This window comes from Pyxicephalus adspersus, chromosome 11 (genome assembly GCF_032062135.1).
Source record: "Pyxicephalus adspersus chromosome 11, UCB_Pads_2.0, whole genome shotgun sequence".
Lineage (NCBI taxonomy): Eukaryota > Metazoa > Chordata > Amphibia > Anura > Pyxicephalidae > Pyxicephalus > Pyxicephalus adspersus.
The window spans coordinates 43028186-43041417 of record NC_092868.1 but is presented as its reverse complement, the minus strand read 5'-3'; the positions used below and the strand labels follow the sequence as shown (position 1 = coordinate 43041417).

Genomic DNA, 13232 nt, shown 5'->3' with positions numbered 1-13232 from the left:
TAAGTTTAAGGACTAGTTATGTACTCTGTACAATGTTGAATGCCAAGTTTTTAGTACAAAGGGTTTCAACTTATGCTTTACCCTTCTAAATCGGCCTCTTGGCCTGATTTTTCTGTTTTTAGGGATTGTTTAAAAAAAGTGTAGTGGCAAACATGAAGGCTGCCACTGCTGACCACCAGGAAAAAAAATCTAGTGGTTTTCTATAGCCTTAAGCTGGGTACAATATTTGTCGTTGGAAAGGATCTTTCATGATCCTTTCCAATGGCTAAGGACTGCACGATGCATGAACGAGTGCTGTACATACAGCGTTCTGCTCTATGGAGAGGGCAGGGGGAGAACCACGGAGTGGCACCCTCCTGCGCGCTCTCCACCTTCACTTCCATTATGATCGTTCGGACGACGGGCGCTCTACATACACTAGATTCTTGTCCAATATTGGCCCTGAGCCGATTATCGTAAGAGAATTATTGCACGTGTGTACGTAGCCTTAGTATTTTGAGTCATTGAGAATGTTTGACTTGTATTTGGAAACCTTTAGATTATCGTCACAGACGGGTATTTATCATGTATGAGAAGATTGCATTATAGCAAAACTTGAGTAAATGTGTCCGTAACAAATTTAAACCACATTTCAGTGATGTGAACCAGCTGAATAGAGCAGGTTTCCTCAGGTTTCAGTCTAATATATGCATATCATTGGAACAATAATACTTATTATTTCCACTGTTTTTGCTCCCCATTTGTTTAGGGTTGCTAAAATGTATTAAAACTGTAATGGCCACTTATTAGAAACTTCTTTGAACAAAAACACTTCTTCATTGTAGTTTGCAGGTTTCTTTTGAGATTTGCATGGGAATCACAAAGCTCACAGAAGCATTTGGTTTGCAGAATTGACACTGTACATTGATCTATTGTCAGTAAATAAAAAAGCAAGGACCTTTGCTTAAGAATCTATAAAGACTTAAATGTCCACATCATAGTCACAGATCAGAAAGGAAAGGTTTTAGCATGTCAAAACAACCAGTGCATATCTGCTCCCCTACGCCATGTCTTTCCAATGTGCAGTCTATATGTCTGCACAGTTTATATTGGTGAAATGGTGTTGAAATAGTTACTGATGTCATGTGCAGCCTTCTGGCAGGACTCAAGGCAGCCTGGCTTAAATCAACTCTTCCTGCAGCACAGCTCCTGTGATTTATAGCTACAGAATACAGGAAACAAAGGGCGCTGTAAAGTAAACCTGCAGTTGTGTAAACTCTGGTGTTAAAGGTTAAATGTACACTCTCGCTGTCTCTTGTGATAAGTGTATACCTGAGTTACCCCTTCTGCCAGAAATATGTTGCTCATCTTGAAGATAAATCCATGTTCATTAAGATGTGGATTCAATGTTCTGTGAATGTCTTTTCTTCGGTGTTGGTTCACGCCATCCAGATTGATAAAAGGCTTGCTGCAGAAAATGGTTCCTGGTGTAATCTGAAGCCTGTACTACAGAACTCTAATGTGGTATTTCTAGATGAGCAACTTTTCTCCCCTTCCTGGCAATGGTGATTGGGTTACTTGATGTAGCAGAGTTCCTGACCTCCTTTATTTGTGGTTTGCAGCTTCTTCCTGCATCAATCGACACATTCAAGCTTTTAAGAGCTGCTTTAGTCTTGAATTGCTTAGCTTGGGTTTCATGCTTACAGTTTTACTATAGAACCATTAAGGTTAGGGCGAGGTGGCCCAAAGAGAGCCAAAACAATCTCCCCCCCCCCCCCCCCAGCACAGCTGAACAACAATGCTTTCATACATCTCAGTGTTTTTAAATCCTTGTCAAACTTAAGAAAAAAAATGCATTTAAGGGACAAGCTAAACAACAAGCAAGTAAGAGCTAGTAAGAAGAGCTAGCTAAGAGGTTTTAGTAAATGTGCACACATTACACCCTTTGTATGTAGTTTAACTGTAATCTTTGACAATACATAAAGTAATAATGTACATCTGGAGGAATTTGGGTTCTCATTACGATGCATTCTCGTTAATAATCCAGTAGTGTAAAAAGCAGCTTAAAGATCAGCCGGTTTGCGTAAAAATGACATTTGCTTTATAAACTTGAAGCTGAACTCCAGACACAAAACATTACCTTGAAATTTATTTTATAGCCAGAAACCATTGCAAAGTTTGCATTCACTAAATGACTTGGCAATTTTCCACAACTTAAAAAAAATTAGGGAGGACATGCACCTGCTGTGCTGCACATAACCTTTACAGGTAAGAGGTCCACCGACATGGAGGTGGGTATAAGACCAACCACTCTGCACAGGAAAAAGCAGAGGTGCCATCATTTTCAGTAACCACCTGGCTGTGTTTGGGTGGTTACTGAAAAGATGGGTCACAATACAGGGGCTGCCACATGTCTACAGATCCTCCCCACCCAGTTTAGGTAATTTTGGGGGAAGTATATAAATTTATTATTAAAATACAATTTAACTGGGCTGTTGTGACTGTCATATTGGGCTTGGAATCTAAAAGCAGAGTTCTCAGTATCCCTTGAAATTATTAGATGTAAAATGATTGACATGAAGTCAGCTGTAAATATTTTTTTCCCTTAACTTGCACTGCCATCTTTAAGCAATTAAAACATCTGTAATGAGAGCATCATTTATATGGTGGCACTTTAAAAATAGTAGGGGGAGACTCACAAATCATCCTTTTATATGCCCCTGTGGTAACAGCTGGGTTGTAGAACAGATATATTCTAAATATAGCACCCTTATCTCTACTGCAATTTATTCACTTGTCTGGTGCTGACACATTCTGCAACACTTTACCATGAGCATTAAAGCATTCAGATGTAATGCTGCCCAAATAGGCTTATGGTATTTTCTTTCTGCCATATACACACACACCCAATTGCAATTTGAAGATTAGAGTTTTGATTGAGCTCTGCAATTGCCTGAATATTCTAAGGCGTTGAACAAGTAGGGAAAAGCGCAAAAGATTTGTCAAAAACAACCATAGTGCCTGTGTAACTCAAACTCCATTTGTGCAAACCTCCAGGCCTGAAAATGTATGATCCTATATGATTTAAACTGCATCTCCTGTAGCGGCTAGTCTTATTTTAAAAGTGGACCTGTTGGTAATTTTACATGTCTGTGTGATTTATTTTCTATTGCAACAGTATAATTTTAAAAAGTAGCTTTTCATGAATAAAAAGAAAGGCATTTATTTTGAATGGAGAATTTGGAGACACAACAGGAGTGAGGGAATTCCAATATATGCTGTCACTAGTAAACTTGTCCCCAATGGAAGATTTCCTCTCACTTGCTATGACAGGTCCTAATAGAATATCCATCTGTTGTATACCCCCCCACCCCCCCCCAATCCACATCCATACATGACTGGTCCACAATCTTGGTCCAGGGAGTAGATCTTTACTAGGTAGCTTTAGTTGCCTTGAATATAAACAAATTTACAAGGCATGCAGTCCACAGTAAAATGCTGGTTTGCTAAGCAATTTGAAGTGTCTAAAGTGGTGGATTACCAAGTAATCTACAGAATTTTGAGCATTGGATTTTAGGCAGGTTCACACAGTGTAATCTATGTTTTGCTATTTATATTCTTTGTAAATGGGAGAAACGGAAATGGCTACATTTCATGAGACAGAACGGTCACATGTGAAATCTGCTGCATTTTCCAACCTCCAAAAAATGTCATCTGCTTGTGGAATACGACATCTGCTCCTTTCTCTGGTTTCGTGGAATGGCCTAAAAGATGTCACCCATGAAGGAAAGCTATACCTGTTGTTGTAGAATAAATGTAGTTTTAAACAAATCTGCCCTTGGGGGAGAAAACAAGTCTGCCATTTATGACATCTAAAAATGTCTGGTGGCCATACTGACTTTGCTTCAATACATTGAATTGCAGAGGCAAAGCATGCTCATTAAAATGTCACTTTCCTCATCTACGTCTTTAGGTTTGGGTGTTTGACAATGACAACCCCCATATTCCTCTAGCCAAAGTCCAGCTTTGTAAGAAATTACAGGCCAGTGAACAGTCCACCCCAACTTGGCATCCTTTTAAAACGGAGATTAAAGCTTTGAATAATTAGTTTGTAATGCAGTGAACTGCCAGAATTTGGGGATCTGAAACCTGGCTGCCAAACTTGAAGGGTGACAAAAGTTTTCTTTATTAAAGGAATCTGTACAAAGTTTTCATTAAGTGTTTTATCTTTTCCTAGGTTCATGCAATTCCCCTGCGCTCCTCTTGGGTGATGACCTGCGCATATGCCCCATCTGGAAACTACGTGGCCTGTGGTGGTCTTGATAACATTTGTTCAATTTACAACCTGAAAACTCGTGAAGGAAATGTGCGGGTGAGCCGTGAGTTGGCTGGGCACACAGGTAAGCTTGTGAAGTCAGCAACAGCAAAGCTGGATAATGACAATGAAATACTTACGGTGGACAAAGATATTTTTTTATCCATTTCTCAAGCTTCGTTATCCCATCTCCCCCCTATAATGTATGTATGTCTTCATCAGGAACTATTGGCAACTTGTGCTTCTGCACTTTCCACACAGTGCATATCCTATTCTTGCCTGCCTGCCCACTTTTGTCCTGTTATAACCATAATTACACGAAATGCCTTTGTCATCATTTGTAGTGCTATGTATAGAAGCATTCGAAGAGTGCCAGCTTTTGGTTCCAGTCAGGCTCTACGGCAATGTACATGTGCTGGCTGTGAGCCAAAAGAGATGTACTAATGTCATGATCAGTGTCCAACTTCATAGTCTAGTCAACAATCTAAGAAGGGGGCCTCTGTCTCTTCTAGTCCTATATTTCTAGTGTTCAGTCCTAATCTGTAGTTCTATTGCCTTCCACACTGTAAAACATGTCAAATATTTTCACCCTAACCTGTAACGACCATGTTCAAAGCACAGGGCAATAATATTTTTGCTGGTTTACAAAACTACAATATAATCATGTTACATATTAATAAACTGCATTTTTAAAGCACCAACATATTATGCAGCGCTCTATCAAATCGGGGGCCGAGGTCACTAAATACTAAAGGTGCTCAATCCCAAAACTGAAACATGGGAAACATAAAATAAACTGTATAAATAAGTTTCTACAAAACAATCAATAGTTCAGTAATACCAATAAAAAAATGTATTCTAAATCCCCAATTTATGGAATGGATTACCTTAATCTTAGATTAAAGGGAAAACTTCATGGCTTGACCTATTTTTCACCTTTTTTTTCTTTTCTGCTAGGCTATCTGTCCTGCTGTCGCTTCCTGGATGATAACCAAATTATTACCAGCTCTGGAGATACCACTTGGTAAGTGGATGCTTTTCTCAAAATGCAGCTTGCCTCTGAAAAGTTCTATAGAATTTTCACTAAGCACTTTTGGATCCAATATGATCACATAGCGGAATCCAAACTAATATTTTGCATTCCATTGACTAATTTTTTGAATTTGTGTTGCCATAGCATTTTATAGCTGGAGAAGCCCAGCTTCTGTTAAACGTTGCAAGCTTTCAGGGCTTCTGCATTGCAGGCATTGTTTTGTTTTGAAAATGTCAAAAAACTTGGCTGACTGTTAGCTGGTTTCCATTAAATGTTTTGTATAGCTGCTTCTTTTGCATTCATTTTAATAAACTATTTTTAATCATGCTTTTTTTATGACTTCATGACTTATGTTCACAAAAGTAGCTTCTGTGTATAGTTAAGAATAGCTGCTTAATTGCTTTAACATCACTGTAACTGCAAGACATACACAGTTTATAGTTGCCTCATGACAAGCAGTGCATGCTTGATATTTTTAATATCCTCCTAATTTAGAGCATTTAATTTATATTTCTCAATGTGAAAGTTGAGAAGGGTAAGCAATTCTGAAAACATGTATTGAGATTGATGCACAGATTTCAAAGATTTGCTGTTTTGACACTTCAGCCTTTTATATGTGTATTCATTCTCGTATGATTTCCGCCTCCTTGCAGCGCTCTGTGGGACATTGAAACTGGCCAGCAGACAACCACCTTCACTGGACACACCGGTGATGTCATGAGTCTGTCCCTTGCTCCAGATTCCCGGTGCTTTGTGTCTGGGGCCTGCGATGCCTCAGCCAAACTTTGGGACATCCGAGAAGGAATGTGCCGACAGACCTTCACCGGACACGAGTCTGACATAAATGCTATCTGTGTAAGTTTTGTGCGTCAAAAGCCCTTTGTAGAATACAGTGATGAATGAACGCTCAGGCTTTTGTAATAACACCGTGTGAGAGAAAGTTATGCTGTACAGGAGGAGCCCAGGAGACATAAGGAAGATTATTTTTTTTGTAAAGTTCTTTGGAATAGTGAAAAACCTTATTAAGGTTAAGCAAATCTTCTATGCATATTACTGTTTGGTCCTAAGGTTAGATGGTGGAAAAATTGGAAGTTACTTGTGTCCTAAAGCGTTACTAACCTCTCCCCCCCCCCCACCCCAAATTTCTCTGGCGCTGTCCTGGAATCTGCTGGCTATTCTTACTGCACATGCGTGAGTTTAGCATCCCCCTCCCCCCCATTACAGAAAAAAAGCCTTTTCTGCACATGCCTGAGATTGGGCATGCGCAAAAGGAGCAGCCAGGAGTCCCCTAGCGTGCATGACGTAGGTATATCAAGGGGCTTCACACCTAATTTTTATTTTAAAAAAACAAAATGATGTACCATACATAAAATGGCCGGTGATAGCTCTGATGTGAGGTAATAAATGACCGTATATTACGTACATTTTATCATAACGTCAGACAGGCCTGTCGGGTGTATGCTAGAATGGAGCTATGCATTCTTGGATGAGTGCTCCAATGGAGTCAAGGGAAGCACAGCAAAGATCAGGTTCAGCCACTGATAGGAATGTATTAGTTTGCTTTGAGTAGGAAAAACATAAAGCTTCTCTTTAGGCCTCCAAAAAAATTCTGTATGATAAAATCCAGTCTCTTGAATTTGTGGTTGTGTAGAACAGGAAAATTCAGAATGTAGACTACTGTGTAAATATATAAATCTTTGACATTACCTTTGCCTTGAATATCATTAAATTATGATCTCTCATTGTTTTTCAATATATGAATACATTATATTTTCTTTTTCAGTTCTTCCCCAATGGTAATGCTTTTGCCACTGGTTCAGATGATGCCACATGCAGGCTGTTCGACCTCCGTGCAGACCAAGAGCTGATGGTCTATTCCCATGATAACATCATCTGCGGCATCACTTCAGTAGCATTCTCCAAGAGTGGACGCCTCCTCCTAGCCGGATATGATGATTTTAACTGCAATGTCTGGGACACACTTAAGGCTGACAGAGCAGGTAGCTATGATGAGAAGCCTCATATTTGCAGCCATTTGCTAATAGTCATTTTAGCAGCCAAGATTTTCTTTACTGTACGTCTTCTCACTCAAGGCTTTAATATGGAAATGATCCATGACTGGCTTTAAAGACATCTGATCACTTCTAGGACCTGTAGCAGATGCTACATATTGCCGTTAAATATCAAAACGGTTAAAAGCATTCTCATCCTTACCCCCTAAATAAAAAATTGCATCATGTATGTTTAGTATCTCTGGGCACATCAAAGTGTGAGGAATGATTTAAGGTTGTCTTTAGGTTGGTGATTCATAAAATTTTCAAACCCCTGTTGGTATGTGTTCGGTATCCTAGTTTTCACCATTTTGTGAGTGTACGCAATTTTTACACTTGACATATTTGGTATTTACCAAACCCAATTTAATCTCCACTTTTTAAAAAGAATTTTAATGTTTCAAAATTAATTTTTGAAAATTAATTTCAGTGGAATAGATTTGAGTACTAGAGAAAATAAAATGAAACTACTAACACACACACGTGCACTAAAGTAATCTTCAGGCCTAGAATGTGCAAGAAACGAGAAAAATGCAAGAGTAAAAGTACTAAAGTCTCCTAAGCAATGTAAGCATTAGTAAAGCCTTGTAGCCGCTGTAAAGACAAAAGTGAGAGGACATGTGGACTATCTTTTTAAAATGGTTATAGATATGTACATCAATAAAAAGTACAGCTTGCATGCCTTTGTGAACATTATATTGGGTAATGGTGGGTAATGTATTTTGGGTAATGGCTTTTTAATCTAGGAGCTAATTGTTGAACTGTAAGGCTACATTTACACCGGCTGTAAGGTTGTGGCCTTTTTACAGCTTTACGCCAGGAACCGCTGGCTGTCATGAAGCCCGCTACATGCGGCAGCCCTAAATTGAATAAATAGGTGTGGCAGTGGTTGGTACTGGTACCTGCTCACTGTGGGATGTAGAGGCCCGTGTACACTAACCCTAATGTGACTGTTGCTGATTGGTGAGTTATGCTCTTTCACCAGATCTTTCAGGTACTGCAGATTGGTTTCTAGCAGTATTTTTTTTTTATTGTATGGCAAGCATATTATCTCCTGGACACGAGATGAGATTTGTGCTTGAGAGAGATCCCTTTTTGTATATTTTAAATTGGGCAAGGCAATGAGATTCCATACAGATTTTTCTTCTTTACCATTGAGCTAGAGCTACACTGAATCTGATGTCTTAGATATCTGAAATATTTACAAACAAGTCAGTTATCAAAATCATCCCTGTGGAGACTGGTGTATTGGCAGGTTTTAAGTCTACCAGTTTTAAATGAAAGCCCTGCTAGTGCTCCATCTGTCAATCAGCTGTTATATCACCTTGGCGAAAATTTCATTTTTCCCCCTTTTTTTTCTTCAAATCTGGTGCAAAGAAGAAGTGAAAGGTTTTAATCTGTTGTGTGTTTTTCCATCTGCCAAATATCTTGTAAAGGAGTGAAGACGCTAAGCTGTCTTTTTAACCTAACGACCCCCTTCTGTACATGTGGGGTGTTCTAGGTGCATTCTGTTACCTGGGGGCTAAACAACCTATGATTCAGAGCTGAGCCCTGCCTGCTCTTTTTACCGTAACCAATAGAAATGTCTTAGCTAGAACAGACAGCCTCCTCATTGCATGATGGATGTCTCCTTGTGCATGACAGGTTTGCTTTAAGTTTTGCATACTCTCAAAAGGCGGTAAGCCTGTTACGTGCTATGTTTCACCTAAAATGCACCAGAAATTACTGCTTATTGACCAGTATGGGTTAGGTGTCTTTTGAGGCTTTTGATTTCTGCAATATTTCAACTTCTTGTAAAACAAAGACCACTTTGCATTGTGGTTGCAGTCTGTAGGGCTGTTGCACAGTCATTCTTGGTATGACTGCCTTTCATGTTTTTTAATTTGATTTTTTTAATCATTTTGAAATGGTTGGAAATCACTCTTGGCTCCGGAAGGAATTAATAGAAATCAGTGGACTGAAGGTGAAAGATGACTTTTACATACAGCAATGAAAAAGGAGGCTGCCTGGAGTGTGGCTCTTTGTCTACGTAAATGTGGTCTGGAATAGCTTCCAGCAGTTTGACCAGCTGTTAGTGCAGCAAGTCTTGAGATGGCATTGTGAATAATTTAGGCCATTAAGACTACTCATGCATTTCTAATGCTGTCTACTGCAGAGCTCAGCAGACAGTGTGTTAATGTCTTAACCTTTTCCTGCCTTGCCAAGCTAACACTCTTCCTTGTTTTGTTTGAAGGTGTCCTTGCTGGTCACGATAACCGTGTAAGTTGCTTGGGAGTGACAGATGATGGCATGGCTGTGGCGACAGGGTCATGGGACAGCTTCCTCAAGATCTGGAACTAAAGTCTGTAAGTATCGGCCAACTACCTCCTCACAGTATTAATCTGCTGTGGCATGTTTACTTCCTTCCAACAAGTGGAGTTAGATGTTTAGTAAACAGCGCACATTTATTTAAACTTCTCTCCGATTCCTGGCAAACCTCATTTATCATGAAACCCTTCTTTGTCAGCCTTTATAAATAGAGAAAGCTATGGAAAAGTGCCAGCATCCAACAAATGTTAAGCCAGAATAGATTTGCTTATGATTCCACAAAGCATACAGTACATTGCAAGCTCAAACAATGTCATTGGAGCCATGACTGCATGAGCACTTTACTCCAACAGAGTTGTAACTCTCCCCTTTCACTGTGTTGCATGTATCTTTTTTGGCTTTTTCTGGATTGTGGATCCACTTCAGATATTACCACTAGTATTATTTTTAAAGTCCTGTCCAAAAAAAAAAATCTCAAGGTGAACCTAAGACTTTAGTCACCAGGACATGAGGGAATATCTAACAATGGGGGCGGTTCCTAAAGCGGATGTCTCATTGGGGGTTCTGTATTTAATTGGGAAGAAATCTGTACTTTCTGCTGCCCCAAAACAAGTGAATGGCAATCTCTAATAAGATGACGAGGGAGAAAATTTTTGACAAAACAATGAGCCTGCTGCTGACTAGTTTGATATGTCATGTTGTAAATTTAAGTGTTTGCATTGCTACCTTTTAAAAATAATTTTTAATTTCCCTTTAAGAAGCTGTTTGATAGAAATAGTCGATCTGCCATTGCTTTCAGAGACCCAGAACAAACATTAACACCCATTTCATTTGTGTTTGGTTTGGAATTTTCTGTGTAGAAAAGTATGCAAATAGAGGAGCCCTGGAACATGGATCTTTTAAATCAAGTAACCTATATTCAGATGTGTTTCTCCTAACTTTAGGAGTAAAGAACATGACATTTTTTGTTTGGAGTCCTGACACCCTAAAGTTGACCTAGAGTTAGTAGATGGATAACATTTATAACTTTTACCATGAATAGATAAAATTTTAAAGGCTCAAAGCTTCCTTTTAGAAAAGAAAAGTCACACATCCTTGAGAATTCCTTTATCCATTCATTTTCAATTAAAGGGAAAAAGTTCAGGAATTAGAGAAATACTAAAAAAAATAAATGCTTCCTTTAGGGTTAAAACGGCAAGGTCATGCATACATTTTTGAATTCCAGCAAGCTTTGAAAATGGACATCTGAGGATGCTGTTTGTAATAAATAATAGTCTTACTGATGAAATAAGAGGGTTGTTATGGATAATTCATTTGTTTGTACATTTTTAAGTGAAATTAGCAGACATTTATTTCTCCCTTTTTTTAAATGTTTTATTTTCCTCTTGCTAGATACCCAGCGGACTTCTCCATGACTGGAAGAGCATTCCAACCTTCGAAATTTTAAATCATAGCATATCCGATCCAACCATACTAACGTGGACACCCACTATCCCTACTCCCATACATCAAAGGGCAGAACCTCTCCTCTCATTATTTCTTTCTGAAACCAAGAGCACAATTATTTGCTATAGGAAGAATTGTTTTGTGGTTCTGAAACCAAGAATTGTGCATTCCTTTTGGGACCATTTTGTTTTTGTTTTTTTTTTTTTGTTTATATTTTTTTTTCCTATTTCTTCAACCCTTTCTTCACCTTCATTTGTCTTGAAATAATGATACAAAACACTATCCGCAGTATGACATAACCGAGAAGTAGCTGTATTGATTCATAAAGTCCATTTTATGATTGTTAACATGAAGGTTCTAGAACAGTGAGTCTGGTTTGGCTTTTTTATTTTTTTGGTTTAAGTTGGATGTTAATGGCAGTTATTGTATAAACTGCAGCAGTACCAAGATTGTTAAAAAGCAGAACAGTTAACTTTTTGTTTTTTTGTTTTTCTCTGTACTCCCTCTATGGTCCATTAAGTGAAGGTGGGATGTGATAGACCTTTGTGTCAGGGCCTTTTAATGCTATAAAACTGTCCCTGTCTTGTCTTGTGAATCTGTTGCAGATACAGAACCATATGAACATTAAAGATCATAATTAGCCTTCCACAAGCCCTCCATGTAATTGTCATCCTATAGTAGGAAGAAAAAAGTCAACTCCGGACTAGGTTGCTCCAGTAATTGAGTTACTTTAGAGCGCCAACTGCTCGGGGGAAATGTAGTAACCCAATGCCTGGAGTGCCTTTCGGTAACCTCTGTCATCTGAGAGATATGGCTGTTGGGGGAGCAATGCAACAGATGCCACTTGGGAGCATTGGAAGGACTTTGTTAAACCATGTACAGTTCTTTATACCACCGAAGCCAGTGAACTGTCCTCTGATCTCTATGAATGCATCTACACCACGCCACTTCCTCCTCCTGCACACACAACAAATACACACCACAATATTAGAACTCTTTCAGGGATCGAGAGCATGCTAGATTGTAGAACAATGTCCAGTTCAGCCTTTGCTATTGAGGGTAACCCATAGATTTGTTTTGTTTTTTTGTGAGGGTGGGGACATTTTTTCCCCCTCCCAGGTAAGACTGGCTTCATTCTAGTTCTATACGCACCTATACCGGTTGGTACAGCATGCTCCTATTGAGCGATATGTACCGCTAGATAGGGATCTAGTGGACTTGTTGGTGCTGTATCTTGTTGCCAGTTAGGAATATTTTTTTATTTTTATTTTTTTTTGTCCTTCACTGTTCAACCCATGTCAAATCCTTTATTCATGTAGACCTGAACCATTAAAACTCGAGTCCCCTTGCAAGTTCAGTTAACACTGGGAAGCTATAAACCATTAAAGAATCAAAAAAAAAAAAAAAAAAAAAAGGGTATCTTATGAGAACACTACCCTGATCCCATATAGAATAGATTTGGAGCAGCCGTGGACGGAAGTACATGTCTGTACTTTTTGGATATACAGTCAGATGTGTATGAAATGATGTACAAATTAATGTTTTTGAAAATAATGATCTTGAACTTTCTAAGTTAAAACTTAATGAAAGCTTTTATTCTTATGTTGGCGTCGGGGGGTGGGCTTGTTTTGCCATAGGGATGGGTTTTCCTCTTAAGATTGCATGCTGTAGAGTTGCTTAATAATGTGCAAATAGAGAGTCATTAGATGTTTTTGTTTATTCTTTTTTTCCTTTTAATGAAGAAAAACCTGTTTAAACAGAAAAAAAATGAAATGACTATTGCGGTTGTGCTCATTTTTTTTTTATAATCACAGCTACTCTGTATACGTTTTCAAAAAGTTCAGTGCAAAAAAAATGAGCACTTTGAAGAGTAGCTCGATTTCACTTTTTTTAACAAAAAAAAACATCCTGTTCAAACGATTGCATACAAAAAAATAAAATCGATTTTTCAGGAAGGGTTGGGAAATGTGAAATTAAACTTTTACCCTGGTTTAAGTTGATGCTTCTCAGCCTGTTCTTGTAGAAAGAGGATCTTGCATCTGATTTTTGTTCTTCCAGGAATAGCTTCCCCTTGCTACTTTTTTTTTCTCCCTCCTGGTCC

The 13232-nt window shown here is 38.7% G+C and overlaps 1 protein-coding gene across 3 annotated transcripts in view; it reads left to right on the top strand.

The window, feature by feature from the left end:
- The window catches only part of GNB1 (G protein subunit beta 1), a 41007-nt gene extending 28462 nt beyond the window's left edge, over positions 1–12545 (top strand). For all 3 annotated transcript variants that reach the window (XM_072426620.1, XM_072426622.1, XM_072426621.1), the window contains exons 6-11: positions 4217–4379; positions 5252–5318; positions 5981–6182; positions 7111–7327; positions 9612–9723; positions 11078–12545. In XM_072426620.1, the coding sequence (XP_072282721.1) occupies positions 4217–4379; positions 5252–5318; positions 5981–6182; positions 7111–7327; positions 9612–9718 (756 nt within the window). In that variant the 3' untranslated portion in view covers positions 9719–9723; positions 11078–12545. The remainder of the gene's footprint in view (positions 1–4216; positions 4380–5251; positions 5319–5980; positions 6183–7110; positions 7328–9611; positions 9724–11077) is intronic.
- Positions 12546–13232: the final 687 nt, after the last annotated feature.